Source organism: Kogia breviceps, chromosome 8, assembly GCF_026419965.1.
Source record: "Kogia breviceps isolate mKogBre1 chromosome 8, mKogBre1 haplotype 1, whole genome shotgun sequence".
In the NCBI taxonomy this organism is placed as follows: domain Eukaryota; kingdom Metazoa; phylum Chordata; class Mammalia; order Artiodactyla; family Physeteridae; genus Kogia; species Kogia breviceps.
In genome coordinates, this window is record NC_081317.1 from 70145581 (window position 1) to 70162817 (window position 17237).

General features: G+C 40.5%; 1 protein-coding gene across 8 annotated transcripts in view; it reads right to left on the reverse strand.

Moving 5' to 3' along the window:
• Nucleotides 1-17237, reverse strand: part of SMARCA2 (SWI/SNF related, matrix associated, actin dependent regulator of chromatin, subfamily a, member 2) — a 176355-nt gene that overhangs the window by 90805 nt on the left and 68313 nt on the right. For all 8 annotated transcript variants that reach the window (XM_067041601.1, XM_059071803.2, XM_067041602.1 and 5 more), the window contains 6 exons: nucleotides 16831-16897; nucleotides 16063-16173; nucleotides 13181-13423; nucleotides 11722-11835; nucleotides 3268-3375; nucleotides 2337-2423 (listed from right to left, as the gene is read on the reverse strand). In XM_067041601.1, coding sequence (XP_066897702.1) covers nucleotides 2337-2423; nucleotides 3268-3375; nucleotides 11722-11835; nucleotides 13181-13423; nucleotides 16063-16173; nucleotides 16831-16897 — 730 coding nt within the window. The remainder of the gene's footprint in view (nucleotides 1-2336; nucleotides 2424-3267; nucleotides 3376-11721; nucleotides 11836-13180; nucleotides 13424-16062; nucleotides 16174-16830; nucleotides 16898-17237) is intronic.

Sequence of the window (17237 nt, forward strand, 5' to 3'; positions counted from 1 at the left end):
AGCCTACCCTTTCGTTTCTACAGGTGCCAATCCTGACTAGAGATTTACGTCTCATCCGTCTCTCAGATGGTATGTGTTGATAGATGGTGATAAGGTCAGGTATCAGCAGCATTTTAAAAACACTGCTTTCAGGCTTCCCTGGTGGCGCAGTGGTTGAGAGTCCGCCTGCCAATGCAGGAGACACGGGTTCGTGCCCCGGTCCGGGAAGATCCCACATGCCGCGGAGCGGCTGGGCCCGTGAGCCACGGCCACTGAGCCTGCGCATCCGGAGCCTGTGCTCAGCAACGGGTGGGGCCCCAACAGTGAGAGGCCCGCGTACCACAAAAAAAAAATAAAAAAATAAAAACACTGCTTTCATTTTTCTGGTTTGAAGATCCCCACGGAAGCAGTGAGCCCAATCCAGAGACTAGGTTTCTAGTATGAAGTAGTATGAACAAAGGGTGTGTAAGCAAACAAAATGAAGACAAAAGCAAAATGCACACACCATTTCTGGTTAACAACTGTGATACCTTTGCAAGTAACTGTGGGTCTCATTTCCAGGAATGTGCTCCTGAAAGATTTTTACATTAAGTAAACTGCAAATCAGAGTCTGTCTTTCTACTGACTGCTACTTAAAATGTCAATGTGCAGGCAAAGGAGGACGTGTTACTTAGACTTAGCTTCTTCGATCCCCACCCCCCCAGGTGCTCCAGACAGAAGCTTGATATCCTCTCCCTTCCTGACATGGCCCAGTGTGTCTCAAAGGTTCATTTTGGTATGATAACCAAAATGAAGTTAAGATCGACACCTAATTTTCATAATTTCTAAGTCCTCAAACTCCTCTATACTTTTACAAAATAAATATCTTAAAATTATTTTTAGGAAAAATAAGATGGTGGGTGAAAGGTTGACCTGACATGACCCCAATTATTTTCATCATTAGATTTGTGTGTGTGTGTGTGTGTGGCTCCTCCAACCCAACATGTACCCCCCACTAACTCATGGATACCTTACAGCCCATTTATCACATTATTGGTTTACCAGACACTTCATATGCTAGTTTTTTTTAAAGTTTATCCTCCTGCCAGTCCTATAATCTATTACCATCTGATGACAAGTCAAGTAGCTATGAGTGACTTGCACCAAGTCACAGTTAAAAGTGACCTGGGGTATAGACTTATTACCACACAGTGGATTCTCCTACTATGTGTCTAAATAGGCTTGTTGGTGGGAACTTCCCCTCCCTTCCTCCCTCCCTCCCTTTCTTCCTTCTTTCTTCCTTCCTTCCTTCCTTTTACTGTTGTTGCTGCTGTCGTTTTACTTATATCGAGGGTTTTTTACTCTATGAAGGAAGGGTTGCCTGTCCCTAAGGCAAAAACAGTGTCAGGAGTTTTTCTACTTTCCCACCACAGGTGGGATAGGACTCCAGGACAGGGATAGAGGTGCAATATATACTGTCACCTAACAAGACGATTACCAAAAACAAGGAAGAAAAAGATAATCTTCAAAGTCAAGAATATTTCAGTCTCATTTCCAGGAATATGTTCCTGAACCTTCTATTTATTTATTTGTTAATAAGCTGGTGCAAACATGGAGCCTGCAGTGTCTTGCCCCAAGCCTCCTGCTCATCTGTAGGGGAAAGTAAGCAGTGCCCTAGCAAATAATTGCCGCCAGGACCATCTGCAGCAACGTTGAAAAGTGGAGGCTACAACTGTGGCTCCTTTTCCTTCCTGCTCAAGTCAATGACTCCTACTGGGGTGAAATTGTCAATTTAGGAAACTCATTCACATGTAGCAAACAGGGCAGAATATGTCCTCTCCCCTAAAAATAGCTTCCTAGAGACCAGAGCCTCAGGATAAAAGCCTGTATCTACACTGTCATGAAAGAGGCCAGAAAGGAAAAATACAAATCTAAGTAACACACTAAAGCCAGTGACTTTTGCAGAGAACACATTTCTGTTCAACGGGTATAAATACATTAGTTTAATATTTTTCACAGCATCCTTCTGAGGAAGCTGGATGTATTTATCATTATCTTCCATTTCAGAGCTCCTACTATAACAAGGCAATTCACAGCACCTACCCAAACCCACATAATGAGCCATAGCTTACAGCATTTTCTCACTACTTGAAACTCCTGGTTATAAAATTCCAGATGCTCAAGTGTCTGGTGCCAATGAGAATCCATAACCAGAAAATTCATGTTTGTTAATTTTGCTCTTCAAGCTATCAGACCATGTTGTTTCAACTTCCACACGTTTTAACCCTCTTTAATTTTTCATTAAAAAAATTGTCTATGTAGTATTAGTAGGAATAGCACAGTAAGGATTAGGGTCACGACAGAGAACACAGACTTACCTCAATGTGCTGAAACATATATGGGTGATTGCAGATTTTTCTCAACTGCATGATAGTGTTCATAAGTGTCTTAGCGCCTCCTTTCCCCTAAGAACAAGTAGAGGAGAGTGAAAACAGAAGTTATTAATTGATCAGGTATTTCCCATTTATAAAAAAATAGGCTTGGGCTTCCCTGGTGGCACAGTGGTTGCGAGTCCAGTCCGCCTGCTGATGCAGGGGACATGGGTTCGTGCCCTGGTCCGGGAAGATCCCACATGCCGCGGAGCAGCTGGGCCCGTGAGCCATGGCCGCTGAGCCTGTGCGTCCGGAGCCTGTGCTCAGCAACGGGAGAGGCCACAACCGGGAGAGGCCCGCGTACCGCAAAAAAAAAAAAAAGGGCTTCTATAGAAACAGCAAAGGGCCATAGGTCTTCTCGGTAACCTACACCTCTTGTGGTCCAAAGTTCCTGTTACTATTACATAGTTGCTTCTGAATTAGATATAACATCTTCCTTGTGACTAACTTATCCTAGAGGAGGGAATTATGCCCAGTGGATGGCTTTGAAAAATAACTGTCTATTCGCTAGGATTCACAGCTGTCTATTCCCTAGAAGCATGGAACAGATGCCTAGGGAATGAAACTGGATTGTGAAACCTTCTATAATGCCACCACACCCTTAGGCAGATATATTCCGTGCAGAACTGACATGAGCATAGTTAACTATTTTGGTGATAGGAACACCAAGATGGTGTTCGTTTCTAACTGCTCCTATGCAGTTTGCAGGTAAGAGGCTAAGAGATTTTCTCTGGCAGCAACAATAGCTCCAAAAAAAGCCCAGTAATTTGCTTCAACAAATCAGCATCAGCAGGGATGTTTCCTAGGAGTATCCAGTGTCACAGCCCCAAGAAGATACATGACAGCGCCTTGAGTTGCAGCATCTTCCGCAACGTACCTTCTTATCTTTCTCTGAACCGTCTGTGAGGAGGATCCCTTTGGCTTGCATATGGCGATACAGAATCTTCTGCAGAGCTGACATGTCACACTTGATCACATATTCAACCTGGGGAAAAAAGAACAGTAAGTAGAGCAGGAGAGAAAAGGTGCCTGTTCTAAGAAGACTGTTGAGACATAGCTGCTGGTGGCACTCCTGGAACCACAAAGGTATCTCTCTTCCCCCCTCTTGGATTCGTGGAGGAGGTGGGTGGGGTGGGGTGGTGGTAGTGATGGAGAGGACCACAGTTGTCACTACTAAAGGTACCATTGTACTGCAGGAACCTTCAAAAGGCTGTATGTCATTGACCATTGACACTAGGGTCATGTTTTCGGAAATTTCTTGACTCGTTCCATATTTGAGAGAGAGAGAGAGAGAGAGGGAGAGAGAGAGAGGCTGGCAAACTGTTCAAATTGAAAGATGTTCAATACAGAGTATTTTCTTTTCTTTTTTAAAATAGTATTTCCTCTGCTTCCCACCTATACCTCCTTTCCTATGAACAGAACAGTTTTAGGAAAAACAGCGCGTGGCCAGTAACCTCTGATTTTCTTTGGAAAACATTTTTTAAATGGTCCTAGGTGGCTATCCCAAATACTGATCTGAAAAGGAGATTCCTAAGAGCCCTAGGTTGACTATATGTAATTACCCTCTGCTTTTGAAGGATGAGAGGATACTACCCTTGTGAAGATAACAGGCGAAGGAGAGGAATTAATCCACAATTGGATGCAACTTTAGAACCATCTTCTTTAGAGGCAAGGCCTCATGTGCTTCCATTTTGAAATAACAGAAAAATCCAATTTAAAACAGTGAAAGGGAATTCATGTGCTGGTGGTTTCATACACACCTGCAATACCTCTTGCACACTCCTAATGCTCACAATCTGCCTTGGTTATTTCCTATTATGGTTTTTCTTTATTAAAAAAAATCCCCAGAATACAAATGTGAAATTTTCATAATAAACATCAGATTAATTCCCAGAAATCTGCAGAATGTGATTAAAAGCAAATCAGCAAGCTGCCTAATGTTTAACAAACTGATTAAAAATGATCAGGTTATTTTCAGCTCTGAGGGTCAGGGTGAGGAGGTCACAGATGAAGAGAAGTTGAATATTCATTTGATTGTTGCTTCAGAAGGAACCTGTCAGGCCAGCCAGAACCACAAATAATAGCCTTTTGCTACTCGTTTTGATGCACCAAATCAGATTAGAGAAAGGTGGATTCTTCTGCAGGAAAGTTAAGAAAAGCAAGTGACCTGCCATAAACTTGTTTTAGTTTTTAATGACTTTCTTGGCCAGGGTGGAAAAAACATCTCCAAGCTTAATAAATAAGGATGCACTATTAGTACAGGCTTTGTGTTCCACAGACTTCATCCTGCATGTTTTTAAAGTACTTCGACTTTTTCAAGAGCTGTTAACTCTCCACGAAACTTGATCACAGTGTAGAAAAATGTTAAACAACTTCAGACTTTAACAAGCATAATGATAAAAATGACACCAAGGGCCAGTATTATTGAGTTCTTTCTATGGACCAGGCCCCGTGCAAAAATGCTTCATGTGCCTTCTCCCATTTCGCTACACAAGAGCTGTAGGAGAGTTACATTTAGTGGTGGTCGAGTTTTATAGATAAGGAAACTGAGCATCAGAAAGGTTAAGTGACTGGGTTGAAACGATGCAGCTATTTAATGGTGCAGTTAGGATCGAACCAGACTCGACTCCCTTAAGCTCTGTGCTAAGGATGACCACGGAGACTTTTAGGTTTCCCAGTTCTGCCCTGATGTTGATCTTCACCTGGGCCTCCCTGCCAGCCAGCTTGTGCACACTTTCCTGAATGTGGAAAGGAGGGCTGAGGCTTGCTTGCAAGTGCGTTAGGAGACAGAAGAACCAGAATGAGGGACTGGACCCTCAACCTCCTTCCCATCAGTTAGCTGCTGCCAACAGCTGGAGGGGAGGGAGTTTGGGAAGCAGGAGGTATGCACGATGATGCCATGCAGATAGGGTTGTCAACCACCCCCACAGGGGCCAAGTCAGCAGAGAAGCGAGCTCAACCCTAGAACCTGATGGCTGCTGTAGGAAGGGGATGTTCCCCCCAACTCTCCTCCCAAGCACCATTAGGGGGTACCAGAAGCTAGTTTGACACACATCGTCAAAATCACCATCCTAAGTTTCACGACTATATTTTACGTTTGCTCCCTGTAACCTACCAAACAAGTCCTAGCTATTTTGTCTGTCTTTGTACTTCCCCCCAGGTCCTTAGTCTTAGGGCTTCCTTTCCAAATTTTACTCTCCCCGAGGGCTCTTTGTAAGATCTTCCCCAATCATATCTATCAGCCAAAGTCAGTCTTCCTTTTCATTTCCCGCAAAGAAGTGGTCATTAAACTTTTTTGATGGCAGTTCCTTACCAGGAAGACACACTAAAGCGCCTCTTCCCAATACATGCCCATATATTTAACTATGAATTATATGCATGTGCAGACATTAATGTCTCAAAACACAAGTTACCTTTAGGACAGGGGTCAATGTTAAAGGCAGTTGATTTATATATCTAAATGTCAAGAAGCCAATTTGATGACTTCCAATTTTGGGGGTTATAATGGGGCTGGTGAAAACCCACCCTAGGAACAGGAGAGGTGGCAGGACTGCCCTTTTCCTACTGTCCATCTGTGCTTACGTTATTCATCTTGTTTTCAACCTGCAATCCTTTGCAGAATCTTTTAAAGCCCTTCATTCATTCTGAGGGCCAGGCGTGTCAGTTTAGTTAAAATGAGATCATCCTAAAATCCTTTTATCTGGACACGGGGGAAACCCGCAATGCTCACAGTAGGCAGAAAGCGAAGGAAGCAGGCTGTGAGGGTGAGCGGATATCTGATGCCCCAGGTGGAGGTGCTCTCCCCATCCCACGCCTGCCCGGGATAACCGATAACAGTCTAAGCAAGGTATCTTGACTTTCTGATGTGCATACATACCACATGGGTACCAGTGTCCATCTGTAATGTTAAATTAATAAAGCTTAATTTTTTTTTTATTTTTAAGAGAAAAAGTAATATAAATGGAAGCTCTAAAATCTTCTTCCCATACCTCAATGGATTACTAGTCAGCACCTCCCCACATACTCACACACACACCCTTGTGTGCTCTGGGACCCCTGTCCTAAAGCACAGGATCCTTCCTCCTGATGGGGTGGATGATGCGGCCTTTCATTGTCATGCCATTGTTCAGTGACATCTCACACCATATGGCTCCAATTTCTGGTACAGCTCCTGCACCTTCCAGCCCCGCCCAGGGGCAGTGCAGTGCACAGAGCAAGCCATCAGAGCTATGCACTGAGAAAAGGGCAGACTGAACAATTCTAAAGTAGACATGCAGACCGACAGTGGCAAGGCGAGGAACGTCTTTGAAATCATCACGCCATCTCAAACTCTGCTGGGTCTGGGTCACCTCCAAAAAACACGATGGTCCCTGATTAGAGCATGAATTTGAAAGCTCCTCAAGATGTGCTGGTGCTGAAGGAAATAAAATCTATGACTCTTCAACAGGGATGATTCTCCCAACAAGTTAGGCTTATGAGAGCCACTGGGACTATTATTTTCAAATTATATGTAAAATTGGGGTGTCAGCCTCACGGACATGACAGATATCTCCTAAGACTCCTTATGTTAGTAACGATCAAATTGGTCCCTCCAGGGAGCTAAACTGGGTGGTTATATTGGCCCAGACTCTCCTCCCATATAACCCTGTAAAAGTTTTCAACATTTATTCATAGTTTCTCCCTAAACACTATTCCTCACGTATCATTTCCCTTCCAAAAGGAGGTATTATTAGATCAATAAATCCAGACTACTGTGTGTGATATATCACCACTTTGTGAACTGAGATTTCCAAGATTAAATTTATGAAAGTCCCAGGTTCTAGAATCTATGGCAAGAGAGGAAAAAAGTGATGATTAATTACATCAAGCATTCTACATTTTTATATAATGAATATAAAAGCTGCCCATCTAAACAATGCTTTTTTGTGGTTTTATACAGATTATATCAAAATCAGGGTCGATTTTAGGTAGGTCAACCTCTAGTTAATCTCAGACATTGTATACATATTTTAGCATATTTAGACACAGACACACACACACACGTACAGCCAATGGCAAGTACAGCTGGTTCTTGATTATACAAAGGGGAAAGTCAGCACAGATAACCTCAAATGGGAGCTAAATCGAAAAATCAATTTTTCTTTAGCTTAAGTTAGGTTTTATGTAATCCCTTTTCCATGAGTTGCCCTTCTTCTGCGAGTATAAGGAATGGATCTTATGCCAGCAGCTTGGTGGTGGTGTTCGGAGGGGCCTGGAGACAGTATATTCTCTTGCTCATTAGGTGTTTCATTAGACTCATTAAGTCATTAAATACTAATTGATTAAAACTAATTTTTATTAAATACTCATTCATTAAAACTAATTTTTCTATGAAGTAGAACTGCATTTATCAAACTGTGGCCCTTATATGCCTGCTTTGGTTTCATCTGAGGAAATACAGATTCCTGAGGTCACTCCCACTATACTAAACAGAATTACTGGGGCTAGGGCTGGAACTTTGTATTTTTAGGAGTTTTTCTATCTGAAAACTCAATAGTAAGAAAAGAAATAATTGGGAAAAAAATAGGCAAAAGATTTAAGCACAACTTCATCAAAGAAGACGCATGAATGCCAAATAAGCACATGAAGACGAGTCACAAGATATCAGCACACAATTATTGAAACGGCCAACAGTGTTAAAAACGGAAAATATCAAGTATTGAGGAGAATGTGGAGGAAATGGAATGCTCATACATTGCTAGTGGGACTACAAAATGGTTCAGACTCCTTAGAAAACCATTCGGAAGTTTCTTATAAAGTTACGTGTACATTTACCATATGACCAAGCAAGCCCACTCCTAGGTATTTACTAAAATGAAATGAAAACCTCTGTTCACGCAAAAACCTATACACAAATGTTCACAGCAGACTTATGCATAACCATCAAAAACTAGAAACAACCCAAATTTCCTTCAGTTAAATGGCTAAACGAACTCTGGTGCATCAATATAATAGAATATTATTCAACAATAAAAATGAACCAATTAATGATACATCCAACACCTTGGATGTATCTCAAATTCATTACACTAAATGAAAAACCAGATGCAAAAGGTCTGATGAGACATATTGTCTGATTCCTTTCATACAACATTCTGGAACAGGCAAAACTACAGGGATGGAGAACAAATTAGTGGTTGCATGAGGCTAAGGGTAGAGGGAGAGTCTGACTAAAAAGTGAGAGCACTAGGAAATATTTGGTCGGGGGCACTGGGAGACAGAATCGTTCTGTATTTTGATTGTGGGTAGAGTTAACGTAGCTATGTATTTGTCAAAACTCAGAACTATACACCAAAAAGAGTGAATTTTATTATACGTAAATTAAAAAATAAAATGGAAATCCACTTCCCTGATTCTTCTTCACGAAAACATTTGAGCATCACTTCTATAAAATATTTAGCCTTTTCCTGCCATCAGCCACAATTCCTTTCTAGATTCCTTATACAGCCTGAGAAAGACATATATGTTGTTTGTGGCTACAAGCAGATGGTGGCAGAAGAAAGCTCCTTACCCCCAAGGATGACACTTAAATGGCCAATTTTCCCCAGATTAAAAAAATCCTAACGAGATAGAAAGAGAAAAGAGTGAAAACTGGCCAGACCACATCAATAACAGCTACGTACACATGCCAAGTGATTAGTTCCCCTACTCACCATGAAAAGGTTATGGGGACAGAGATGGGGCAGGAACACAGAAAGTGCCAGGACCAGACAACAGTGAGAAAGAACTTGAAGTGAATAGGGAATCAGAACCAGAAGTCAGCAACAGAAACGGCAGTGTGAGTAGAAAGTAAGGTCTCTGGTGATAGCAGTTGTCACCAGTTGAGCCCTGACCACGTGCCAGGCATAGTGTCATGAGTACTGCATCCATTCAATCCTCTTCTGTGAAGCAGGTATTGTCTATTTTCCAGTTCACTGATGAGAACACTGACACCCACTGGGTTAAGACTTGCCCAAGCTCACACAGTTAGTATGAGATGGAGAATGCAGTGGGGACCAAGGTCCACTCTGACGGGCAGAGCCCATGACTTCCACTCCACCAAGTTGCCTCCAGGTAAAGGTAGCTTATCCACAGATAATTCAGTCATACCTTGGAGACAGTGCGGGTTCAGTTCCAGACCAACAAAAGAAAGGGAATACGGTAACAAAACAAGTGACAAGAATTTTTTGGTTTCCTAGCACATATGTTATGTTTATACCATACTATAGTCTATTAAGTGTGCAATAGCACTGTCTAAAAAAATTGGACATACCTTAATCAAAAAATACTTTATTGCTAAAAAATGCTAACTATCATCTGAACGTTCACTGAGTCATAATCTTTTTGCAATGATACATCAAAGATCACTGATCACAGATCACCATAACACATAAAACAATAATGAAAAAGCTTGAAATATTGCGAGAATTACCAAAACGTGACACAGAGACATGAAATTAGCATATGCCGAAAAATGGTGCTGACAGATTTGCTCAACGCAGGGTTGCCACAAACCTTCAGTTTGGGGGAGAAAAAAACATGGTATCTTGAAGGGCAATGAAGCAAAGTGCAATAAAATGAGGTATGCCTGTATATCACACACAGGGTGTTTAACATACCTCAAATATAAAAATCTGGATATTAAACAGTACATGTGTACTTTATGTCAGAAACATGCTCTTGAAAATCTAATCTTAGTTTTTTAAAATTTATCAATACTCAGGAAGTTTTCTTGTGAAAAGAGCTGTGAAATAAATATTTTAGTAAAGCAAAGAATCCTTCTGTGATATAACCAATCACCCCATAATCCTTATGCTGCAAAAGTTTGGATTTTAATACAATGGATTTTCTTAAAACAGGGCATACTTTCAACTTGTAATGTGTTTTTTAAATATCTATCTATATTAGCCATTCAGGACTGGCTAATACAGAGTAATGAGTAACAAGATTAAGAAGTTTTATGGAATGAATAAATGAAGAACTTCAGTTAATTGCCTTTTAGTTTATAGCTCTTCTAAAGAAACAAAAGGAAGTATGGGACAAATTAAAATTTTTAACATTCCGTCTCTATAACTTGCAGGATCTCAGTAACATTCAAGGCAGCCACATGACCACTGTACCCATTCCCCAGCTTATTCTGTAACTAAAGTCCATACTGAATAGAAAGGGGGTTACCCAAAGATGCCAAGACCACATGAAGTCAAAGAAATATCAACAGCATTCAATCCCCAAGATGCATTCACTAGCAAAATAAAATACTTAGATATTTAGGTTTTTGCTGGGATAAGCATGGTATAAGAACTGTGTTAATATTTAATTTTTTCCCAACTGCTAATGAATAGGGCCTTAGGGATCAAAATTCTCTCTTAGCAAAGTGATCAACTTTGTATACTATCTTGCCAATCCCACTTAAAACTGAGCAGGATGAACCAATCTGTTCAAAAAATAGAGTCATTACACAGAAAAACACAACGATGCAAAACACACATTTCACAATTGGCTCCTCTAAAGAGAAAACTCACATCAAACTATCTCATGCAACAGTGTACAATGCCAAACAATCTATCTTTAAGAGAATGAAACATACAACTCCACTGTGTGCGGTTCCAAAATATGATCAAAAACATATTAAACCAATACCCAAATCCAACCCAAAAATGTGGAGCTAAGGGCTTAAAAGACATTCTAAAGCAATGAAAAATCAGTGTCCAAAAAGTAACCTGAAAAATATTTCTTAAAATGTTCACAGGAACTTGAATTAGATGATGCGTCTGTAATTTGCAGGAACCCTATTTTTCACTTACTATCAGAACGGTGACATCCCAAGCATCCAATATTAAACACATTACCGGGAAACCTGGCAAATGCTTACCAAGTCCCTTGATAATGATACAAGCCCCAAACTCAAAGCCTTATTTGGCTCAAAGCAGAACATTTCTACGGCGCCCGCAAGAGCAAACTCAACGAGGTTAGTAAAAACAAAAAATCTAAAGTTAAAACAGAATGTTACTTCATGTAATGTTAAGTGAATGTAAGTTAAAGCTAAAATGTAATAAGACTCAATGAATTTGGTTAGTTTTTAAAATCTGCCCCCAAACTTTTGGAAACCAAGATAAAATGCTAAAATTTCCCTTCTCTCTCTCTACACTAAATCCCCTAGCTTCCATCTAACAAAAGAAAAATCCTTTAAGATATTTCCCAGTTACCTGGAACTAAAATAGAAGCTTGCTGTTTCCAAAACACAATTTCAGGGGCAGGTACTCCAAATATATTGGCAGGGGAAGAAACCAAAACTTTTGAATTTGCAACATACTTTTTCTGGAAGCTGGGATTCAACTTCTTTCTTCAGTCTCCTCAGTAAAAACGGTCTCAACACCTTATGCAGACGCCTGATGATCAATATAGTTTCTTCTTCATTTAAGTCCACCTATGAGAGAACCTTAGATGAATTTGATCATTTAAAAAAAATATCTTTCATGCAATGACTCTTTATGTTACATTTATTATTGGTTTCAATATATGATTGAAATTTTATGTGCATTAAAGCTAGGTTTATACCCATCATATACGCCTCAGAATGCTGTTCCCACCTTCCTACCAGGTGGTAACAAACAGCCTCTAAATGGGTGTCTTGCTCTGAATGCTGAGTTTTGTAGAAAATGGCCCAGAGCCATCAGTTTTAGATCAGGAGTGTTAACAGCTCAGAATTTTATGGGATATGACTGCAGTAAAGGCTGACTAAAGGCTGAGGTAGAACACGAGTAAAAGGGCAATAGTTAATGTGTTCTTCCTTCAAACTGAAGCATTAAGTTCGGCTCTTAACTTTGATTGTCTCAGATGCAGAAACATAACAAGGGAACAGGGACTGAACCTGAAAAGAAGAACAAGAGTGGATCCAGATTACGTCGGTGGGTTTGTAAGCCCCTCTACCTGCATCCTCCTTTGCTCTGTTCTGATCTTGTTCAAGTTCAGTCCTGTTTATATAGAAATCCTTCGCTTTCTCTTTCACCTTCCTCTATTCACCTCTAGGGGGCAGAGCTGATTGACGTTACCTTCTCCAAATGGGCAAGTCAATGAATTCCTAACAAAAGGCTAATGTACCTGTAACATCTCAAAATTAAAGGGCCAAATAGTTCCAACATAAATTTCCCTAAAGCATTTTAAGTGGCTTTTCATTCCTATAATGGAAGGAATGATAATAAGAAATTTGAAAATGGCTACTCCAGGGTTTGAGGAGTATTTATATACACACAAGACTGAGGCTTACACTAAAACCTGAAAACAATGTGTAAAGAAAATTAGTATAAACCAGTTCGGTTTTACACACAAACTCTTAATGTGGAAATGGTTTAAAGGGAAGCCCAAGTTTATAACAAGGAAATATTTCTTTTTCAGGTTTATATTTGGTTGGTTGAGTTGTGGTTAAATAGATTGAACAAATATCTCCGCATTTATCCTCCTTGTGGCCTGTAGCAGTTAAGCATTCCACCAGCCAGGAACACCCTCTGTTGGCCTGGTAAACACACTGGCAAAAGACAATGGGATTAGGACACCCTAGATCCTAGATCCTAGATCCATCATTAGATCCATTTTCTTTGGATGGAAAAATATCCCTGGAGTGAGAACATATACATCCACTGATTGGCTTCCTGATACTTTACAACACTGTAAACCACCCTATGGGTTTTTTGTGGCTCTGGTGTTTTCAGCTTTAGGTCTTTTCATTTCATTTCATTGTCATGCAGTGAGAAAAATAAAAGTTAGGCCAGTACCCTTTCTCCAGTCATGGCAAATGGAGCATTAAACCACTGCTCAAATGTGCTGCAGCTCTTAAAAATTGTGGGAAGGAGGAAGTTGAGGAGCGCCCAGAGTTCCGGGAGCTTATTCTGCAGGGGGGTCCCGGTCAAGAGGATCCTTCTGGGGGCCACGTAGTGAGTGTTCAGGACCTGAGTCAGCTTGCAGTGGTGATTCTTCATTCGGTGGCCTTCGTCCACTATCATATATTTCCACCGAATCTATAACACAAGAGGAAGGGCCAACATGCAGTGAACAAGGGAAAACACAACTACTTCTAAGAGGTAAGTGGTGATGTGGAAAACCAAAGAATTCATGCTTGGTAAAAGCTATGACATGAGATTCCTTAGCATAAAAGAATCTTAACAGTCTATTTCCCATACCTGACAGATCACCGTGCACTATGTAGTAATGGAATGGAATAATAGAATGTGATTCCAAATTACCCATTCACAAAGATGGAAACTTGGGCCCAGAATGAAATGGTTGGGCCAGGATTAGCTCCTGTGCCTCCCCATCCAATACTCTTTCTGTTAATGTTATGTCATGACAGCTCTGCCAGATTTAATGGCTCTGTTACCTCTGCTCATAGTAAGCACAGAATATAGCTCCTCACTTGAAGCAGAGGTTAATGACTGATTTCTCCAAGATGGCGTCAGCAGGCGCCTGCAGTGGAAGTACTCTGGCTTCATGCCCTTTTTCTATTGCCTTGGCTGACTACTACCATCAGGGTTTGGCTCATGGTTTTTTTTTTTTTTTTTTTTTTTTTTATTTGAACTTAGTTGCTAACATTTAAAAGTTGGAACATTTCACATAAAAACCTGGACATCCAGCTTCTTTTAAAACGTTAGAAGATCTGGCAACCTGGACTCTCTTAGTTCATACATACTCCTTACCTGCCAGGTCTAGGACCCTGATTTCAAGATGTCTAAAATGAAAGGATAGACTTACTGGCAGAGAGGGCAGTGCTAAAATAGCATTCCTCTGTTTATGCCCAAACTTCAGAATTAAACACAATATATTCCACCAGCATAACTATCACCTCAAAAATAAAAAATGTGACCATATGACACGATCTTCCTTCCTAAGTCTACACACACAGTCCCCTTCCCCTCTCACATCTGACCCTGCAGCCCTCCCCAAGGTCATTGTTTCTCAAAGTGAGAACAATGAGGAATATCCCACTAAGCCCATCCATTCCCCACAAAACAGTGGCAATGGCCAAGAAAAGCATCTGGTGCTCAGATGTCCCTGGACCCTGCTGCAAAGCTCTTAGGGAGGAGGGAGACGGCAAAGCGTTCTATAAAGTCCTCGCCTTCCTCATTAGAAGTGCCAGTAAAGTGCCGGGAAAAGGAATAAAATCATCAGTCAGGCCGGGATGTTCGGGTAAAAGAAACTCCCAGAGTTTTAAAATTTTTTTCCTTCCTCTGCTACCTCTAAGAAAATTGCTTAACAATAATTAAAATTGTACGATCAATTGTCCTAAAGTTACCAATAGCGTGAAAAGAGGCCAGGAGATAAAAATGTATTTAAATCAATATTCTAAATCTACTTCCCTGCCTAATTTAGCTTATGAAATAATAAACAAGGAATCAGAGGCCTATGATTTTGCTATCGGGTCTACTACTAATTAGGTCTTCCACTCAGAAAATTACTACCTCTTTCTACAGCTTCATTTCTCCAGTGACAAATAAAAGCAATACACCTCGTTACCAGGCGTCTCTGATGAATTTTGAAATACATATGCAGAAGACATGATATGAATTTTCTTAAAAGGATCTCAAATGTACAAACACATTTCCACAGTTATATTGAAAACACGTCATCCCTGACACTGCCAAATTCATCTTGGAGGATGAGGAAGAGGAACACAGCACTGCTGCTGGTGCTATCTCAATGATGAAACAAACCTCCCCTGGGAGCCCATTTCCTCTATGTTATTCCCTAGGATGCCATGAACGGAACTCTCTGTCCCCAGAGCAAACGTTTAATGCAGAGATAGAACAGACCCCAGAAATAGTGATTCTGTTCAATTCTGGCCATAACTTAGTTTCAGATTATGGTGCTTTCAAAACACCACAGGGTAAAAGAAATTACTAAAGGAAAAAAAATTTAAGTTTTCATGCTTCCTCTATGACAGAAACTACTCCCATCTCTCTACATGAATATATTAGGAGATAAGATGATATAAATGGAAAAGAAAATTCTATTTTTTGGCTAAAGGACAACTTAGGACATACAAATTAGCAGACACGCAGGTCACAGGTAGAAAACGACTCTTTCCCGGCTCCAAATAAATAGTCACAGACAGAGCCCAGAGTAATTCAAACAATAATAGCCCATTAATTCACCAGGAAAAACATAAAACAGGAATAGCACAAAAACTGCAGCTTAGATAAACGTTCATATGGAGAAGACCATATGGAGAAATGCCTACTCATCTCTGCAGAGACAAAGACACAAGAGAAATGAAGTTACGCTGCTGACAATATCCCAGGGCAACAAAAACAATTATTTCTTCCATAAGCACGACGTTCAGGGCTGTTGGAGAGAGAAAAAAGAGTTGAAGGAACCCAGGTGAATTCTTTTAAGAGATGTAAACCCATAAACTATGATAGGACAGGGTGGGTGAGAGTCCCAGGATCAGTGACATACAAGAACAACCAAAATAAAACACAAAAAACCCCAGCATACATAAAATGAAAAACGCATGACCAAAATATATCTGACTGAAAAAGAGAGAGAGAGAGAGACCAGCCATCTAACGAGCAAATTATACTAGTGAGTATAATTGGGGAATACTTTACACTCCAGTTGCGATGGTCCATAATTAGAGGTAAGAGAATTTTTTTAAACATACCTTTGCAAGAATGTGCTTGTCTTTTATAATGTACTCATAAGTAGTCAGGAGGACATTGAATTTGCCACTCCGTAACTGGGGGACGAGGGAGCGACGCATGGCAGGGGTGCCCTGAATGGGAAGAAAATACAGATGTATATTACCCGATGGAAGGAGGCGTGCGTTGTCTCTCACTACTCATGGCTTAATGGAGCCCAGGCATGTGACTAAGGACTGCACATACATGCAATTATCATACACAGATCCATTATCCAGGAAGAAAGTGCTTGGCAAAATTGCTCACACGTCTGGACACTTTTCAGACCTTTATGGAGCAGCTTTCCCACTGCAGACTGAGGGAAGGAGGAGGGAAAGAAAAGGAAATTACGGTGACCCCAAGGTAGCAGAGAACCCGCCGCTCCGCTGAAATGCTCCATTTCTACAGGAGCGTCCAGCAGGTGCCCGGGCGCCCGGGTAATTGCCTAACTTTGCAGGAACAGTGGGCATGGCAGCAGCACGCGGGATGTGTGATATTTGTCATTTGTATTACTCTCATCAGAAACCTTGCAATATGATAATTAACAATTTTCTTCTGCATTTCACTATCTGAAAGTAATTACGGTTTATTACAGTAATCTTCTTGGGATGATTAACTCTCACTGTTTAGTACATGATGTACATGACAAAACTTTACAACCAGATACAGTTCACAGATGTGCACAGGGAATGAAGAAAATAGGGTCTATATATAAATGTGGAAAAGCAAAAAATAAATACAAGATTCCAAACCTTGTAAGAAATTTTCACCACGGAAGGAGCCCATTTGTCAAATTCATACGTCCAGTTAGATAGAGTCCTATAGAACAAAAGAAAACAAAATACAGAGAGACATTTGTATAAAAATCTGTGATTAAAAAGATGTTCTTACTCACTTTTAGGCCTCACCTTGAAAGGGGCTCGAGAATATAAAATATCTTAACTGCATATTCATTTTAAAGGTGTGGAAATAAGAGATACGTTAGAAATAAGCTATCACAAAGCATGACAAGTTTGTTTGTGGGTTCACACGAAATTTCATAAGAGAAAAAAAATTAAAGAATGCATGAACATAGAGGGCAAAAAAATCTTAATTTTAATACTGAAAAACAGCAATTACCAGAGTGATTTGGGGACTCTTTAGAAACAGCCATATAAAG